At 44.7% G+C, this 20,654-nt stretch overlaps 1 protein-coding gene across 1 annotated transcript; it reads right to left on the bottom strand.

Annotated features, from left to right (window-relative positions):
• Window positions 1-293: 293 nt before the first annotated feature.
• Window positions 294-1,241, bottom strand: LOC138637999 (olfactory receptor 12D1-like). Its single transcript, XM_069726986.1, has one exon. The coding sequence runs from the start codon at window positions 1,239-1,241 to the stop codon at window positions 294-296; it is 948 nt and encodes a 315-aa protein (XP_069583087.1).
• Window positions 1,242-20,654: the final 19,413 nt, after the last annotated feature.

The raw sequence follows: 20,654 nt of genomic DNA, 5'->3' as shown, positions 1-20,654 counted from the left end.
ATGTAACAGGCGCCAAACATGCGGGGTGAGGATTCAAGCTTCAAATCTGAGCCCCAGAAAGTGCTCGACGAGTGCCAAGCACATCTGATCTCCCAGATACTTGAGTGATATTCGAGTATCACCGAGCACGTTCATTCATCCCCAATAATTACATATCATCCATTAATTACTCCAACTTTATGTGTGGGTCCACTCATGGAAATATGGCTAATACCTGTTAATTATTCATAACTATTATTGAAGAAAAACTAAACTTTATCAGTTTGAAATCTTTTTCATATTATTAAGAAGTGTCAATAACATTTTACACATTGTTCTTTATGAGCCAATAGCCTGTGAAAAGACTTCTTCACCTCTTTGTTTCTTAGTGTGTAAATAAGAGGATTTACTGCTGGGGTAATAACTGTGACCAATATGGCACTCATTCTGTCTTGTTCTAATGAGTTCTGTGTGGTTGGACCCAGGTACATACACAGGGCTGTCCCAATATATAGAAAAACAACCATAATGTGAGATGTACAAGTGGAGAAGGCTTTCCTTCTCTCCTGCCTAGATCGAATTTTCAAAAGATGGCTTCCAATGTACATATAGGACACAGTGATCAATAAAAATGTACTGACAGCCACAAGAGCAAAAATGCCTGACACTAGAAGTTCACTTTGCTTAGTATTTGCACAAGCCAGTTTTATAACAGGTTTTATGTCACAATAGAAATGTGTAACTTGCTTTTTGTTACAGTAAGGCAACCTGAAAGTAATAATGGTTTGCAGTAAAGAGTATAGAAAACCAATGAGCCAACAGCTAGAGGCCAACTGGATGCACGACGTTCTACCCATAAGGACATGATATCTAAGAGGGTTACAAATGGCAACATATCTATCATAAGACATTGAAGAAAGAAGAAGGGCTTCAGTGCTGCCCAGAAAGTGGAAAAAGTGGAGTTGAGCTATGCAACCAAAGACTGATATCATCTTGTCACCTAGAAGTAAGCCCGACAGCATCTTGGGCACAGTGGTAGTTGAATAGAAGACATCCAAAAATGAAAGATTACCCAAGAAAAAATACATTGGTTTGTAAAGAGACTGTTCGATAGTAATGAGAAGAACAATGCTGAGGTTTCCTGATAAATTAAATAGATAAAACATGAGAAAAATTATAAAAAGGAAGATTTGAAGGTCTGGAACATCAGTGATGCCCAAAAGAATGAAACCATCTATGGAAGTCCAGTTGTGTATTTTCATTTCTGCAAGTGTCAATATCGACATTAGAACTCAAATGGTATGGGACTTTGAAAAAAGACTTCAAGAGGAAAGAGTTTGATTTTAGTACATCGTATCAAACATTAAAATATATGCAAAAGTCTCATGTTAACCAGTTCTCAATGACCTTACTGAGGATTATGCCTATCTTTTCTCCAGCATTTACCATTATCAACTACATTTAAGTTCTAGAACTGAAAAAAATTACTTAATATTATTTATGTAGTGCAAAGGTAGTTTATCCTCCATTATGTTGATATATCACAGTTGTATTAATTCATGTTCACAATTATAGCAAAAGGACAAGGATTCTCCTACATAATAAACCTAATTTATAGAAATTTCTCTGAGATATAACTCACACGTATCTAATGAATTCTTGGGTTAAGGGCTGGAGCAATTTGTTTTTTAAAAAAAGTGAATAATTGGCTGGAGGGTTGGTCAATAAAATATAAATATTTCTCAAAAATAGCTGGAATTCTCATATTGATAGATGTTGGATGCTTCAAATGTGTTAGAAAATCTCTAATCATTTATATAAAGGATGGAGAAATCGTCTGGGAAAAAATCTATATATAACGAGGTCCCTAATGAAATAATGCGCATGTCCATAAGCCACAAAAAAAGTAGTGATTAAAGCAAAGAGAAAATGTACAGAAGAAAAAACGCTCAAATCAATATAGAAAGAATTAGAAGAATCAGTACAACGGAAATAGTTAAGGTCCCTATACACATTACACCATCAAAGCATGAATCCACTGATATCAGTTGGCTTAGCCAACAGTCTAATGTGTAATGGGGGCCCCAAATTCCAATCAGTTATATTAGATAAGGATCTGGCATATCTGATTTTGGACCAACAATGCTTTTGTTTTCGGCAAGATAAGGAGTTGTCCTAATCCGGTACATTATTGGATGTGAACAAACAGAAAACATTGATTCCCTATTATTTATCCTAAAATACTGTATGTCAATGCTATATATAGGCATTTTTTTAATGAGGACAACTGCTATATGTTTAGCCCTGTTAGGCCAAATAGACATTATGGAAGGGGCTGGGGAGTGTTGAGGTGGAATATGCAGTCATTTAGGCTGGTATCGAGGAGAAAGGTGCAATTATTGGAATTTATAGTCAAAAGTAAATGCTTAGCCTTTTCAATTATTTGTATGGCTAACTGAACTTCACTTCATAGGTCTTGCTGCACTACAACTACATTCAAACAAGTAGCTGACGTGAAACGTTCGTTGGGGTTAATCAACTCCCAGCACCAGGCATTTGGCTATTTGCTTATGGGTCTGCGATTATGTTGGGCCTTAGTATGCATTTGAGACTGGGACTTTGGTTGGTTTGTCATACAGTGGGAGTTTGAATTATGTAGTGCATTCACTCTGGAATGTTCCATATTATACTGTATACTCTTTATATGGCGATCTACTACCGTCACTATTAACATCCCCATGTGCATAGTGTATTTATTTTTATTTTGTACTTTACTAGTAGTGGAATAGTGATACTATATAATTGAATTTGGTACAGATTATACATACCTCGGGTGATGTGAAACTCACTGACATTTCCTGCAAACAGCAGTACAGGTATGGCGCACTGATTGCGTGGCATCACGCTGACACCGCACAGCAACGCTGCGAGTGACAGCGGCATAGATGAGCATCACGCAGGGAATGAGTTCCCTGCGCGATTCCATCAGGACAACGCGATGCAATTGCGTTGTCCTGATGGTCTTCATGGTTGCTGGGTCCTTCAGGGTTTTGCAGGGAAGGTGGCTTGCGCCACACTAGAACCGAGGACCACCATCAGATCACATCAGGTAATGCCTTTGCTGCTCTCCACATTCCTTTTCCCTATATAATACTGTGCAATTTATATCCCCCCCCCCATATTCTTTCTATGACTGTTTTGTATATATATTCGTATATACTGTATATTCGGGGTGAGTTGGCATAATGCATCAATTACTTACTATTATATAAATGAATGTTTTATCTGCATACTTCTTACCTACAGGCTTACTTTTAAGGGATTACTATTACTGTGCACTTTAATTAACAATGCCCTTTATTTAACTAACTATCCACCATCTTACCTTTCGTGTGGTTCCCCTTTTCTCCTAAATCAATGTACTTCTGTGTATATTTTAATTTGAATATCTTTTTTAATTCAATCATTGTACTTGTGCGGACACCCTTTTGCACACAGTGCCAATTCTTGCCACCCACTGTGTTTTTCGTTACTACCCTTGTTCCATTACCATTCTTCTTAGGTCCATGCTTAGTGGTTTCTTTGTTTGTTCAAATTTCGAATGGTCTGCCATTCAACCCTTTAGGACATACATGCCACTACTACGTACACTATGTATTTATACACATATTCCTTTAATTCCATTTAATTTGCTATGCCTAATTTTTTTGTTTGTTCTCCTTCCCTGCCTGTCAGATGCTGATGTGATGAAAGCCTACCTAATTTATGGGCAGGTGTCTCCAGAAGCATAAGCTGGGCATAATGTACTGTTGACTACAATGTACTGGTCACTACAATGGCAATTTGCTATTTTCACTCAGGAACTACTTCTGCTTGTTTCTGAAAAAAACCCCACGGAGTCAAAATCATCACTTTAAATTCCCAAAGCGTTATAATTTCCAAAATGGGTTAATTGAGGGGACATTCTGATTTTCTAGCACATAGGGGCTCTGTACATGGAGTCCGCAAACTATTCTAGGAAAATCTGAGCTGCAGGAGGCAAATAGCATCCTGTCCCTCCCAAGTTTCTCCGTATGGCTAAGCGTTACTGTACAGTCACATATGGGTTATTTCTACATTCCTGTTTCTATTTCTACATTCAGCAGAAAAAATGTGGGAGAAATTTTGGTGCCAATTTTTTATCGTTTTCCCAGTACGAAAATATATAATTTGGGGCTAACAGAATTGTGGTAAAAAAATGTAATTATTCTTTCTTCACTGCCCAATGGTATACAATTCTGTGACACACCTTTGGTGTAAATATAATCACTGCACCCTAGATGAATTCATTGAGATATTTAGTTTGTAAAATTGGGTTACTTGCTGATGTAGCACCTTAAAGGGCCACTGTCACCCCCTCCAGCCGTTATAAACTAAAAGAGCCATTTTGTGCAGCAGTAATGCTGCATTCTAACAAGGTGGCTCTTTTAGTTTTTGGTTCATGTATTCCGAAAATAAAGCATTTTCAAACTTATACAAAATACCTGTCTTTGTCCATGGAGGCGGGTCCTCACTCCCCAGCTTGAACCGCTACTCTGCCGTCACTCAAATCTTCAGGGGCTTTCGGCGCCGCCCCCTCCGTGCTGTTTTCGCTTCAAAACTGGCACCTGCGCAGTGTACTACTGTGTTGTGCAGGCGCAGTAAGCTCTGGCCATCTGACGTCCCAGCCAGGCTTGCAGACTGCGCCTGTGCGGGCAGTGCGGCCACCCACCTTGGGAATCCCTGCCCCGCACTGTGTTATGCATTATTCACAGTGCAGGGCTAGGATTCCTGGGCATGCGCACTGCGTGTGTCAGCCTGTCACCCAGGTCCCCCGCCTTACAGCGTCTGTCTATTCAGCTGATCGTGCCTCCTCCTCCTAGCAATTGCCGGGAAAGAACCAACCTTGCAAAATTCCTGCATGATCAGCTGAATAGACAGACTCTGTAAGGCGGGGGACCTTGGTGAGAGGCTGATACATGCAGTGCGCATGCCCAGGAATCCCAGCCCCGCACTGTGCATAATGCATAACACACTGCGGGGCTGGGATTACCAAGGTGGGTGGCCGCACTGCCCGCACAGGCGCAGTCTGCAAGCCTGGCTTGGACGTCAGATGGCCAGGAGCTTACTGCGCCTACACAACACAGTACACAGTAGTAGACAGCGCAGGCGCCGGTTTTGAAGCGAAAACAGCACGGAGGGGGCGGCGCCGAAAGCCCCTGAAGATTTGAGTGACTGAAGAGTAGCGGTTCAAGCTGGGGAGTGAGGACCCGCCTCCATGGACAAAGACAGGTATTTTGTATAAGTTTGAAAACGCTTTATTTTCAGAATACATGAACCAAAAACTAAAAGAGCCACCTTGTTAGAATGCAGCATTACTGCTGCACAAGGTGGCTCTTTTAGTTTATAATGGCTGGAGGGGGGTGACAGTGGCCCTTTAAGGGCTCTGCCAATGTGACATGGCACCCTCAAACCACTGCAGCAAAATCTGTGCCTCAAAAGTAGTTTTTGACCACATATGGGGTACTCAGGAGAAATTGCATAACAAACTTTGGGGTCCATTTTCTTCTGTTACCCTTATGAAAATATAAAATTTGGAGCTAAAAAAGATTTTTTTTGCAGGAAAAATATGATTTTTTTTATTTTCATAGATTAACGTTAAAAATTCTGTGAAGCACCTGGGGGTTCAAGGTGTTCAATACACATCTAGATAAGTTCCCAGAGTGGTCTAGTTTCCAAAATTGTGTCACTTGTGGGGGGTTTCCACTGTTTAGGCACATCAGGGGCTCTACAAACGCGACATGGCATACACTAATTATTCCGTTAAATTTTGATGTGCACCCAAACAGTTGTTTTCCTCCATATATTTGTGTATCTGCACATTCAGGAAAAATTGCACAATAAATTGTATGGAGCAATTACTCCCAATTTTACCCTTATGAAAATGCAAAATTTGGAGCTGAAAAGATTTATCTGAGAAAAATGTGATTTTTGTTTATTTTCACGGCACTACGTTATAAACTTCTATGAAGCACCTGTGTGTTCAAGGTGATCAAAACACATCTAGATAAGTTCCATATGGGGTCTAGTTTCCAAAATAGTGTCACCTGTGGGGGGTTTCTACTATTTAGGCACATCAGGGACTAGCCAAACACCACATGGCATCTGCTAATTATTCCAGTAAATTTTACTTTCAAAAAGTGAAATGGCGCTCCTTCACTTCCAAGCCCTGCCATATGCCTAAACAGTAGATTCCGCACAAAATTGCACAACAAAATGTATGGTCCGTTTTCTCCTTTTACCCTCGTGGAATTAAAAAATATTTGGTGTAAATGAAGATTTTTATGAAAGAAAAGTAAATATTTATTTTTTCCCTCCACATTCCAAAAATTCCCGTGAAACATCTGAAGTGTAAATAAAATTCTTGAATGTGGTTTTGAGTACCTTGAGGGGTGCAGTTTTTAAAATGGTGTCACTTTTGGGTATTTTCTGTAATATAAGCCCCTCAAAGTTACTTCAAATATGAGATGGTCCCTAAACAAATGGTTTTGCAAATTTTGTTGTAAAATTGAGAAATCGCTGATCAACTTTTTACCCTTATAACTTCCTAACAAAAAAAAAAAATTATGTTTCAAAAATTGTGCTGATGTAAAGTAGATATGTGGTAAATGTTATTTATTATCTATTCTGTGTGATATGATTCTCTGATTTAAGGGCCTAAAAATAAAAAATTTGAAAATTGCAAAATTTTCAAAATTTTTGATAAATTTTCGGTTTGTTCACAAATATACACAAGTCATACCAAAGAAATTTTACTGCTATCAAAAAGTTCAATATGTCACAAGAAAACAGTCTCAGAATCAGTGGGATCCATTGAAACGTTCCATAGTTATGACCTCATAAAGTGACAGTGGTCAGAATTGTAAAAATTGGCCTGGTCACGAAGGTGAAAACAGGCTTTGGGGAAAAGGGGTTAAAGTAGTAGCTTGTGAGACCACAAATTTACAATAAAACAGTAGTGGCTAACATATTTATGGATGCAACAAAATAAAATATAAAGCATAATGGCACTCAGGAAGCTCTGATGCTGTCATGATCTCCACTCTGTTCCGCTTCTGATATGTTACTTTACGTAGGGGCTGTCAGTCTGTTTTGGTTGTGCCAAGTCTGTGCTGTGATCATCTGTGTTCACTTTCCTTGATTGGTCTTCTACTTAAGCATGCTAGGTTCTCCATCCAGTGTCAGTCGTAGACTTGCTGCTGTCTGTGTAAGGCTGCCGTCACACTAGCAGTATTTGGTCAGTATTTTACATCAGTATTTGTAAACCAAAACCAGGAGTGGGTGATAAATACAGAAGTGGTGCACATGTTTCTATTATACTTTTCCTCTAATTGTTCCACTCCTGGTTTTGGCTTACAAATACTGATGTAAAATACTGACCAAATACTGCTAGTGTGACGGCAGCCTAAGACTGATCCCTCTGTGCTCTGTGCCTGACCAAACCTGACTTTATTCCCTTCCTGGACTTAGACTCTTTGCTTGTGACCTGACTTGTCTTGTGCCTGCTCCCTGTAAACTGTCTTGTCTTTTTTGTTTTCCTGACCTCGGCTCTGTTATTGTAGTCCTCTCCACTTCTGTAACTAATATTTACTACAGTGACTCGCATCACATTACAACTGACCGTTAGATTTTTTTCTTTTCCCCACCTATGGATCTGTTATGTACTTTGTGTGATCAGGTAGTGAATCTGACTCAGTCCAAGATTTGGCCTTGGAACAACACAAACTGGCATCCTCACAAGCTCAGTTACAGGGCCAGATTTATGGTACTCTTACTGCCCCTCAGAATCTCTCTCCTTAGATCGCTGTTATGACTTCTGAACCATATGACGTATCTTTGAGCCCCCTGAACCTGTTACAGCACTCTCTGACAAATTTTCGGGAGGAAAAGATGAGTTCATAATTTTTAAAGAGAGTTGTAAATTATTGTTTTCTTGTGCCCCCTGATGAGGGAATGAGTCACAGCGGGTGGGAATTATAATGTCACTTTTGCGGGGGGGGGGGGGGAGGGGAAGGTCCTCAGACCTTGGCATTTTCCTTACCCTATTTTGCTCCTGAACGTCTTTTGGTGGACTCTTTTTTTGACGCTTCAGGACAGATCTATGATGAACCTGACAGGGTCAAGGTGGCAGAGACAAGGATCATGAACCTGACCCAGGGGAACCGCACAGCAGAAGACTATTGTACTGATTTTCGTCAGTGGTCTTCTGAGGTCCTGTGGAATGATGCAGCTGTGACACCCAAGGAGTTCAGGTATCACAGTGGTATTGCCTTCCTCTCGGGGTGATGCCATGCCTGGAAACAAGGACTATCTCTTTGCAGGTAAGCTGTACATTCAACACATTCTGACTTCAGGCCAGAAGAGGGAGCCCTGAACCCGGTTTACAGTGGAGCTTCCCTAGATAATATACATTCTGGTCTGGAGGAGGAGTGAGCTAGTATGGTGCAGAAAAGGAACAGAGAAGGAGCACAGGAGAAGTCAGGAGCTAGAGGAGAGTTGAGAGTGGGCTCTCTCAAAGCTAGAGCACAGAAACTGGGCACTGGGAGCCCGAGGCTGTGAGAAACTACAAGTCCCATGGCAGATCCAGAAGGTAGGAAACTGAAAGGGACTTGCCCACATTACACCTGAGGTGCAGCAACAACCAGAGACCAGAGTCACCGTGAATAGAGACCCTAAGGAAACGGCTCAAGTTGCCTACCGTGCAGGTACTGTCCCAGGACAGGAGAGAAAGAGTACCTTGCCAGAAAGCTGCAGACAGAAAGGGCCTAATATTCAGTGCATAGTGGAAGGTTCCCAATCTGACCTGACCAAGGGGGTTCAATCTGTTTCCAGGCTGCCTGGACTCCACTGTCACCTGTTGCCAGTACCCTGGACTGAAACTGACTGCCAATGGTAAAGCAGGTAAAGACATTGCAACCCCATGTCTTTCGTTTATTCTGGCACCACACCACTCTGTCCAAACACACTGGGAGCCCTGGGGACCCCATTTCACCTGTGGCAAGTGAAACCATCTTTGCTGCATCACCATCACCCCCAGAGGACCCCTGTAAGCAGCGTCAGTCACCTCTGACTGACAACCACAGGTAGCGTCACAAACTTTTATTATTATTTTCACATCCCCTTTAAAGACTGTTCCCCTTTTACTTTGGTGCCCAGGGCCATGGACTGGGTCACTGCCAACGTGACCTCCTCTTTAACAATGACCGGACCCGGTCCCAAGTATCCCTAGGCCCTGGCGGTCAACTCACAGCTCTCAGATGAGAATTCCTCAGGGGTCTTTCAGAGTCTCAAAAGGATGCTCTGGCTCTACATGCTCCACCTGGTTGTTTGGTGGAGGCCATGACTCAGGCAATCTGCATGGATTGGAGGATGCGGGAGAGACGCAAGGTTCAATAAGAGGTTCCATTTTGTAAAACTGTCCCGGTTTGTTCAACTGAGGTGGAACCTATGGAGATTGGTGCTGCCAGCTCAAGGAGTAATGAGAGGAGACACCGTTGGGAACTTGGAGTTTTTCAATATTGTGGCAGAGCTGGACATTTGTTAAAGGATTGCTTGGCACGACCTGCAGCAAACAAGTTGGCAGTAGGGTTGGCGGATTGCACTAAATAAAAATCAATAATAAAGTGCAATCGCAACCTGAGGTACACCAGGCAGAGATGATAAACTGCTGCTAGTGAGCAATGACGGAACAGACAGCGAGCGATTGTCTTGACACACTGTATTAATGCCACACAGTGCGAACGAAACACTGAGCACCAAACTCCATTACCCCACAGAGAGGCACTGAACAAATGTATACTGAACGCTATGCCCTGTTAAACATCACAGGGAAAGCATGTGGAAAAAGCTTGCTCTGCAACTGAGCTGTGTCACTCGCACACAGAAATTAAACAGATGCTGAACATAATACACTGACTAGGGTTGAGCTTACTCTGAAACTCTACTGTACTAACCGCACACATATAGGTAACAGATGCTAAGCCAAACGGCTAATTGCCCCCACTGATGCTAGCTGCCTGCCTACGTGTACAGTCCCAAAGCTAGACAAACACAAAACACATACAGACAGTGTGGTAGCCCGCAGGCGCCATTGAGGGACTTTTATGCAAAAGGCTCCACCCCAAACATTCACGCCCAGTCAGCCTAGACATCACCCAGCGGCCAATCTGGAGCTGCCACATCACCAGAGCAGGAGATGTCCGACCACCAATAGGAAGACATCTCATCAAGTTATTTCTGGAAGTAGACTCCAGAGCATCAAGATTCCGCTGCCTATTAGGGTTGAGCGAAACGGGTCGAACATTTTCAAAAGTCGCCGACTTTTGGCGAAGTCGAGTTTCATGAAACCCGATCCGACCCCTGTGCGTTGTCGGCCATGCGGTGCGCGACTTTCGCTCCAAAGTCGCATTTCAATGACGCGAAAAGCTCCATTTCTCAGCCAATGAAGGTGAACGCAGAGTGTGGGCAGCGTGATGACATAGGTCCTGGTCCCCACCATCTTAGAGAAGGGCATTGCAGTGATTGGCTTGCTGTCTGCGGCGTCACAGGGTCTATAAAGAGGCATTCCCGCCGACCACCATCTTACTGCTGCTGATCTGAGCTTAGGGAGAGGTTGCTGCCGCTTCGTCAGAAGCAGGGATAGCGTTAGGCAGGGTCCATTAACCACCAAACCGCTTGTGCTGTAGCGATTTCCACTGCCCAACACCACCTTCGGTGTGCAGGGACAGTGGAAGCTACATTTTTTTTTTTCCTCAGCGCTGTAGCTCATTGGGCTGCCCTAGAAGGCTCCCTGATAGCTGCATTGCTGTGTGTACGCCGCTGTGCAAACCAACTGCTTTTTTTAAAGCACAAATCCTCTTGTTCCTTCCTTTCTGCACAGCTATCTTTTTTGTTTGTCCACACTTTTTATTTAATTTGTGCATCAGTCCACTCCTTATTGCTGCCTGCCATACCTGGCTGAGATTACTGCAGGGAGATAGTAATTGTAGGACAGTCCCTGTTTTTTTTTTTTTTGTGGGAGATTAAGATTGGCATTTCTGCTAGAGTGCCATCCCTGTGTGTGCCATCTCTCAGTCAGTGGGCCATAGAAAGCCTATTTATTTTTTTGCTTGATTTGGGTTCTAAAATCTACCTGAAAAAAAACACTACATCAATCAGTGGGAGAAAAATATTGGCCTCAGGGCTTGTGTGCCACTCCTGACTCCTGTGTGTGCCATCTCTCAATCAGTGGGCCATAGAAAGCCTATTTATTTTTTTGCTTGATTTGGGTTCTAAAATCTACCTGAAAAAATCACTACATCAATCAGTGGGAGAAAAATATTGGCCTCAGGGCTTGTGTGCCACTCCTGACTCCTGTGTGTGCCATCTCTCAGTCAGAGGGCCATAGAAAGCCTATTTATTTTTTTTGCTTGATTTGGGTTCTAAAATCTACCTGAAAAAATCACTACATCAATCAGTGGGAGAAAAATATTGGCCTCAGGGCTTGTGTGCCACTCCTGACTCCTGTGTGTGCCATCTCTCAGTCAGTGGGCCATAGAAAGCCTATTTATTTTTTTGCTTGATTTGGGTTCTAAAATCTACCTGAAAAAATCACTACATCAATCAGTGGGAGAAAAATATTGGCCTCAGGGCTTGTGTGCCACTCCTGACTCCTGTGTGTGCCATCTCTCAGTCAGTGGGCCATAGAAAGCATATTTATTTTTTTGCTTGATTTGGGTTCTAAAATCTACCTGAAAAAATCACTACATCAGTCAGTGGGAGAAAAATATTGGCCTCAGGGCTTGTGTGCCACTCCTGACTCCTGTGTGTGCCATCTCTCACTCAGTGGGGCATAGAAAGCCTTTTTTTATTATTTTTTATTTGGTTTCTAAATTGTCATTGAAAAAATCATTTTATTTTGTTTATAAAGTCTCCCTGAAAAAAAAAAAATAGGTGGGAGATTAATATTGCCCTTTCTGCTTGTGTGCCAGTCTTGACTCCTGGGTGTGCCATCTCTCTCTCTCTCTCTCTCAAATTGTGGGCCATAGAAAGCCTATTAATTTTTTGGCTTGATTTGGGTTCCAAAATCTACCTGAAAAAATCACAACATCAATCAGTGGGAGAAAAATATTGGCCTCAGGGCTTGTGTGCCACTCCTGACTCCTGTGTGTGCCATCTCTCACTCAGTGGGCCATAGAAAGCCAATTTTTTTTTTTTTTTTTTTGTTTCTAAATTGTCCCTGAAAAATCATTTTATTTTATTTGGTTTCTAAATTCTTCCTGAAAAAATCATTTTATTTTATTTTGTTTATAAAGTCTCCCTGAAAAAAAAAAAAAATTGGGAGATTTATATTGACATTTGTGCTTGAGTGACAGTCCTGCGTGTGTGGCATCTCTGTGATTTGGTGCCACAGAAAACAGAGTGTGTAACATTGTGCCTGATTTTCCTTGTGGTATCACCAACCTGTAGAGGGATATTGAAATCAAACAGAAGTTATAGCTCACCGTGTAAGTTGTTTGACAGCAACAAATAAAGTTACTTTGGTTAAGTTTTTAAAACAATGAGGAAGTCTGGTGCAAGAGGTCGTGGCCGTGGGCGTTCATTGTCAGCTGGTAATGATGGTAGTGGTAGTGGAGCATCAGGTGGTCGTGGGAAAAAAATATTCCACCTAAGTCTGGAGCTGTGGAGCCAGGTTCGTCGTCTGGCTACACAAGGCCTCGAACGCTCTCTTTTCTGGGAGTAGGAAAACCGCTTTTAAAGCCGGAGCAGCAACAGCAAGTTTTGGCTTACCTTGCAGACTCAGCCTCTAGCTCTTTTGCCTCCTCTTCTGAAACTGGTAAATGTAAAAGCAGCACGTCGTTAGTGGATGTTCACGGTCAGGGACAAGTCGCTTCCTTGTCCTCTTCAGCAAAAACAACAACAAGAGAGAAGGATGTAGCAGGCGACACAACGGGTTACTCCATGGAGCTCTTTACACATACCGTCCCTGGCTTAGAAAGTGAAACACTTAACAGGCCATGCCCATTACAAGTAGATTCTGACATGGAGTGCACTGATGCACAGCCACAGCCAGACTACTATGCTGGTCCTTTGACTCAGACCACAACATTGCCCTCTCAGGGTACTGATCCACAATCAGACCCTGATGAGACTATGTTGCCCCATCACGAACGCTATACCACCGACCGACACGGTGACACAGACGAAGTTGCACAAGAGGTAGAAGAGGAGGTAATAGATGACCCTGTTGTTGACCCCGATTGGCAGCCATTGGGGGAACGGGGTGCAGATGGCAGTAGTTCTGAAGCGGAGGAGGAGGGGCCGCAGCAGGCATCAACATCGCAACAGGTTCCATCTGCCGGGCCCGTATCTGGCCCAAAACGCGTGGCAATGCAAAAAACTGTTGGAGGACAGCGTGTCCATCCAGTTAAAGCTCAGTCTGCAATTCCTGAAAAGGGATCCGATGCTAGGAAGAGTGCGGCCTGGCATTTTTTTAAACAACATCCAATTGATCAGCGCAAAGTCATCTGTCAAAAATGTTCAACTAGCTTAAGCAGAGGTCAGAATCTGAAAAGTCTCAATACAAGTTGCATGCATAGACATTTAACCACCATGCATTTGCAAGAATGGACTAACTACCAAACATCCCTTAAGGTTGTAGCACCCTCGGCCAATGAAGCTAGTCAGCAACGCAACATCCCTTCCGTCACTGTAAGGCCACCATTTTTCGCACCACCTGCAGTATCTGTGCAGGTTTCTTTGCCAGCCCAAAGCAGTCAGGGTCAGGGAATCACCAGTTTTGTAGGAGGAAATACTGCATCTAGGGCACCGGCGGAAACAATACCGTCTCCAACAGTCTCTCAGTCTGCCATGGCCACCGGCACACCCGCTAGTTCCACGATCTCCAGCTCTCCAGTCCAGCTCACCCTACATGAGACTCTGGTTAGAAAAAGGAAGTACTTATCCTCGCATCCACGTACACAGGGTTTGAACGCCCACATAGCTAGACTAATCTCGTTAGAGATGATGCCCTACCGGTTAGTTGAAAGTGAAGCTTTCAAAGCCCTGATGGAGTACGCTGAACCACGCTACGAGCTACCCAGTCGACACTTTTTTTCCAGAAAAGCCATCCCAGCCCTGCACCAGCATGTTAAACAGCGCATCGTCCATGCACTCAGGCAATCTGTGAGTACAAAGGTGCACCTGACTACAGATGCATGGACCAGTAGGCATGGCCAGGGACGTTACGTGTCCATCACGGCACACTGGGTGAATGTGGTGGATGCAGGGTCCACAGGGGAAAGCAATTTCGGGATAGTTGTGCCTAGCCCACGGTCTAGGAAACAGTTGGCTGTAGGCGTTCGCACCCCCTCCTCCTCCTCCTCATCCTCCTGCAGAAGCGAGAGCTCTTCCACAGACCGCAGTCGCCAAACCACTCCATCGTCAGCTGTCACTGTTGCACACCAGTTGTCCCATTATGGGGCAGCTACTGGCAAGCCTCAGCAGGCTGTATTGGCTATGAAGTGTTTGGGCGACAACAGACACACCGCGGAAGTTCTGTCCGAGTTCTTGCAGGAAGAAATGCAGTCGTGGCTGGGCACAGTAGATCTTGAGGCAGGCAAGTGATAATGGAAGGAATTTCATGGCTGCCATCTCCCTTTCCCAACTGAAACACATTCCTTGCCTGGCTCACACCTTAAACCTGGTGGTGCAGTGCTTATTGAAAACTTATCCTGGTTTCTCCGACCTGCTCCTCAAAGTGCGTGGACTTTGCTCACATATCCGCCGTTCGCCTGTACACTCCAGCTGTATGCAGACCTATCAGCGGTCTTTGAACCTTCCCCAGCATCGCCTAATCATAGACGTTGCAACAAGGTGGAACTCAACACTGCACATGCTTCAGAGACTGTGCGAACAGAGGCGGGCTGTTATGTTTTTGTGGGAGGATACACATACATGGGCAGGCAGTAGGATGGCAGACATGGAGTTGTCGGGTGTGCAGTGGTCGAAGATACAAGACATGTGTCAAGTCCTTCAGTGTTTTGAGGAATGCACACGGCTGGTTAGTGCAGACAACGCCATAATAAGCATGAGCATCCCCCTAATGTGTCTGCTGATGCAAAGTTTGACGCACATAAAGGATCAGGCGTCTGCACCAGAGGAAGAGGAAAGCCTTGATGACAGTCAGCCATTGTCTGGTCAGGGCAGTGTACAGGATGAGGTAGCGGGCGAAGAGGAGGTGGAGGACGAGGAGGATGATGGGGATGAGTATATTTTTAATGAGGAAGCTTTCCCGGGGGCACTGGAAATTGGTGGCGTGGCAAGGCCGGGTTCTGGTTTTTTGAGGGACACAAGTGACGTAGATTTGCCTGCAACTGCACCTCAATCAAGCACAACCGCAGATTTGACAACTGGAACTTTGGCCCACATGGCGGATTATGCCTTGCGTATCCTCAAAAGGGACACACGCATTACTAAAATGATGAACGATGACGATTACTGGTTGGCCTGCCTCCTTGATCCTCGCTATAAAGGCAAATTGCAAAATATTATGCCACATGAGAACTTGGAACTAATATTAGCAACAAAACAATCAACTCTTGTTGACCGTTTGCTTCAGGCATTCCCAGCACACAGCGCCCGTGATCGTTCTCACATGAGCTCCAGGGGGCAGCAGACCAGGAGTGTTAGGGGTGCACACATCAGAAGTGGCGTTGGACAGAGGGGTTTTCTGACCAGGTTGTGGAGTGATTTTGCTATGACCGCAGACAGGACAGGTACTGCTGCATCAATTGAAAGTGACAGGAGACAACATTTGTCCAGTATGGTAACAAACTATTTTTCATCCCTTATCGATGTTCTCCCTCAACCGTCATTCCCATTTGATTACTGGGCATCAAAATTAGACACCTGGCCAGAATTGGCAGAATATGCATTGCAGGAGCTTGCTTGCCCGGCAGCTAGTGTCCTATCAGAAAGAGTATTCAGTGCTGCAGGTTCAATATTAACCGAAAAAAGGACTCGTCTGGCTACACAAAATGTTGATGATCTAACATTCATTAAAATGAACCACAACTGGATTTCGAATTCTTTTGCCCCACCTTGCCCGGGCGACACCTAGCTTTCCTATGAAAAGCTCTTGCCTGTGGACTACTGTGAATGACTTTTCAAATGTCTTAATTTGCAGCAGCTGATTGTCCAGCATACGACATGTTTACACCTCCCTAAATGGCCAAACTCCCCACACGGGGCAGTGGTATCGCGACTTGGCGCAAGCACCCGTGAGAGTGCTGTTTGTCTGAAGAGGTGGGTGTGCCCGCTTTTGGTCGACAGCACTGCCACTGGGTCCCTCATAGTACAATAAACTGTCTCTGGCGGTGGTGGTGTGCACCCAACGTCAGACACACTGTTGTAACATGAGGGGCCCTGGGCCTCTACCGCCGTCCACAAGAGAGTTCACCCACCCCCAGGTCAAACATTGCTCTGCCACTTCCACAATTATCTCTCACACTTCCACCAATGTTTAGACTATGCGCTGACATCCTTCCATTCCTGCCACTGACAATACCATTGTGTTGACATGTATAATGGTACTTAACATAGTCAGGGGCAGTGTCCTCTATTTACCAAAGTAAAAACTTTGCGCCAAATTAGTAGGTCAGAAACAACGCAGAGGATCCCACCCCTGTACCTAAAGATTGCACCCTTTAGTGTTTTCGCTGGATTTTAATGTGAGACATTCACATTTATGTATTGTTTTGGACTACTAACTTGCAGACACTCATTACAATCATCCTCCGCTGACCAGGCAACTGCTGGCCGTGTTCACCTGGAACCAATTTAAAATTGCCTACAGCCATATGTTATTATGTTTGGCCTTTGATGCCTGTCTGCGGTCACTCCTTCCACTAGGCCTCCACTGACCACACCACTGCTGCCCGTGTACCCCTGGAACCAATTTAAAATTGCCTACAGCCAGCCCAATTTTTTTATGTTAGGCCTTCGAAGCCTGTCTGCGGTCCGTTCTTTCCACTACTACTACTACACTGACCAGGACACTGCTGCCCGTGTTCCCCTGGAACCAATTTAAAATTGCCTACAGCCATCTGTTATTATGTTAGGCCTTCGATGCCTGTCTGCGGTCACTCCTTCCACTAGGCCTCCACTGACCACACCACTGCTGCCCGTGTACCCTTGGAACCAATTTAAAATTGCCTACAGCCAGCCCAATTTTTTTATGTTACGCCTTCGAAGCCTGTCTGCGGTCCGTTCTTTCAACTACTACTACACTGACCAGGCCACTTCTGCCCGTGTTCCCCTGGAACCAATTTAAAATTGCCTACAGCCATCTGTTATTCTGTTAGGCCTTCGATGCCTGTCTGCGGTCACTCCTTCCACTAGGCCTCCACTGACCAGACCACTGCTGCCCGTGTTCCCCTGGAACCAATTTAAAATTGCCTACAGCCAGCCCAATTTTTTTATGTTAGGCCTTCGAAGCCTGTCTGCGGTCCGTTCTTTCTACTCCTACTACACTGACCAGGCCACTGCTGCCCGTGTTCCCCTGGAACCAATTTAAAATTGCCTACAGCCATCTGTTATTATGTTAGGCCTTCGATGCCTGTCTGCGGTCACTCCTTCCACTAGGCCTCCACTGACCAGACCACTGCTGCCCGTGTTCCCCTGGAACCAATTTAAAATTGCCTACAGCCATCTGTTATTATGTTAGGCTTTCGATGCCTGTCTGCGGTCACTCCTTCCACTAGGCCTCCACTGACCACACCACTGCTGCCCGTGTACCCCTGGAACCAATTTAAAATTGCCTACAGCCAGCCCAATTTTTTTATGTTAGGCCTTCGAAGCCTGTCTGCGGTCCTTCCTTCCAAAAGTTCTCCACTGACCAGACCAATGCTGGCCGTGTACCCCTGGAACCCAGCTGAAAGTGCATGGAGCCTCCTTTTTTTCTTTGTTTTATATTTAGAAAGCCCAGATGAACTACGCTGTACCACGGTTCAAGCTACCCAGTCGACATTTCTTTTGCGAGAAAAGCCATCCCAGCCCTCCAGCGGCATGAAAAAGTCTGCATTGTCATAGCACTCAGGCAATCAAACAGTAGAAAGGTGCACCTGACAAGAGACGCATGGACCAGTAGGCATGTCCACAAAAAGTTACGTGTCCATTACGGCGCACTGGGTTAATGTGTTGGATGCATGGTCCACAGGGGACAGCCTGCAAAGTCTGTCTGCAGTCCCTAATTCAAATTTTCCTCCGCTGACCACACCACTGCTGCCCGTGTACCCCTGGAACCAATTTTAAAGTGTCTACAGCCTAATTTTGTTATGTTAGGCCTACTACGCCTGTCTGCGGTCCCTCCTTCCAATACTCGTCCACTGACCAGACCACTGCTGCCCGTGGACCCCTGGAACCTATTTTTAATTGCATAGAGCATCCTTTTTTTAATAGTAGGCGTACAAAGTCTGTCTGCGGTCCACTATTGAAATTGTCCTCCACTGCCCAGAGCAATGCTGCCTGTGTACCCCTGTAACTTTTTTAAGCTGCAGTGAGCCACATTTTTGGTTTAAGGCCTACTACCTGTGTCTGTCTGCGCCACTCAATTCAGCTGTGTTCCTTTGAAAAAAGCTGAGCGTCAATACTCTTGTTTTCAGCCTCTAGGAATTTTAAAACTGCATTGGGGGTACAACTTTGGTAGGGCCTACTAACAGTGTCTGCCGCCCCAAGGTGTGCCCCAGGTTTCGTCCACATTGCTTCGGTCTTCCGACTCTCGTTTAGTAGTTGTAGAAAACTACACTGCATTAGGCCTACAAATTGGGTATGGGGTGTAGAGAGATGGTGTGTTCCACTCCAAGGTGTTCTCCAGGTTGCCTTTCCTGAGCTTCTATCTTCAGGCTCTCGTTTAGTAGTTGTTGGAAACTACGCTGCATTAGGCCTACAAATTGGGTATGGGGTGTAGAGAGATGGTGTGTTCCACTCCAAGGTGTTGCCCAGGTCTCCTCTCCATTGCTTCGATCTTCATGCTCTCGTTTAGAAGTTATTGGAAACTACGCTGCATTAGGCCTACAAATTGGGTATGGGGTGGAGAGAGATGGTGTGTTCCACTCCAAGGTGTTCCCCAGGTTTCCTCGCCAATGCTTCAATCTTCATGCTCTCGTTTAGTAGTTGTTGGAAACTACACTGCATTAAGCCTACAAATTGGGTATGGGGTGTAGAGAGATGGTGGGTTACACTCCAAGGTGTTCTCCAGGTTGCCTTTCCTGAGCTTCTATCTTCAGGCTCTCGTTTAGTAGTTGTTGGAAACTACACTGCATTAGGCCTACAAATTGGGTATGGGGTGTAGAGAGATGGTGTGTTACACTCCAAGGTGTTCTCCAGGTTGCCTTTCCTGAGCTTCTATCTTCAGGCTCTCGTTTAGTAGTTGTTGGAAACTACACTGCATTAGGCCTACAAATTGGGTATGGGGTGTAGAGAGATGGTGTGTTACACTCCAAGGTGTTCTCCAGGTTGCCTTTCCTGAGCTTCTATCTTCAGGCTCTCGTTTAGTAGTTGTTGGAAACTACACTGCATTAGGCCTACAAATTGGGTATGGGGTGTAGAGAGATGGTGTGTTCCACTCCAAGGTGTTCCCCAGGTTTCCTCTCCATTGCTTCGATCTTCATGCTCTCGTTTAGTAGTTGTTGGAAACTACGCTGCATTAGGCCTACAAATTGGGTATGGGGTGTAGAGAGATGGTGTGTTCCACTCCAAGGTGTTCCCCAGGTTTCCTCGCCAATGCTTCGATCTTCATGCTCTCGTTTAGTAGTTGTTGGAAACTACACTGCATTAGGCCTACAAATTGGGTATGGGGTGTAGAGAGATGGTGTGTTACACTCCAAGGTGTTCTCCAGGTTGCCTTTCCTGAGCTTCTATCTTCAGGCTCTCGTTTAGTAGTTGTTGGAAACTACACTGCATTAGGCCTACAAATTGGGTATGGGGTGTAGAGAGATGGTGTGTTACACTCCAAGGTGTTCTCCAGGTTGCCTTTCCTGAGCTTCTATCTTCAGGCTCTCGTTTAGTAGTTGTTGGAAACTACACTGCATTAGGCCTACAAATTGGGTATGGGGTGTAGAGAGATGGTGTGTTACACTCCAAGGTGTTCTCCAGGTTGCCTTTCCTGAGCTTCTATCTTCAGGCTCTCGTTTAGTAGTTGTTGGGAACTACACTGCATTAGGCCTACAAAATGGGTATGGGGTGTAGAGAGATGGTGTGTTCTACTCCAAGGTGTTCCCCAGGTTTCCTCTCCATTGCTTCGATCTTCATGCTCTCGTTTAGTACTTGTTGGAAACTACGCTGCATTAGGCCTACAAATTGGGTATGGGGTGTAGAGAGATGGTGTGTTACACTCCAAGGTGTTCCCCAGGTTTCCTCTCCATTGCTTCGATCTTCATGCTCTCGTTTAGTAGTTGTTGGAAACTACGCTGCATTAGGCCTACAAATTGGGTATGGGGTGTAGAGAGATGGTGTGTTCCACTCCAAGGTGTTCCCCAGGTTTCCTCGCCAATGCTTTGATCTTCATGCTCTCGTTTAGTAGTTGTTGGAAACTACACTGCATTAGGCCTACAAATTGG

This window comes from Ranitomeya imitator, chromosome 1, assembly GCF_032444005.1.
Source record: "Ranitomeya imitator isolate aRanImi1 chromosome 1, aRanImi1.pri, whole genome shotgun sequence".
Lineage (NCBI taxonomy): Eukaryota > Metazoa > Chordata > Amphibia > Anura > Dendrobatidae > Ranitomeya > Ranitomeya imitator.
This window is presented reverse-complemented; position numbering and strand designations above follow the sequence as displayed.

Coding starts and splice junctions, on each gene's coding strand:
- LOC138637999 (XM_069726986.1), bottom strand. CDS start 1,241: ATGAAAATACACAACTGGACTTCCATAGATGGTTTCATTCTTTTGGGC.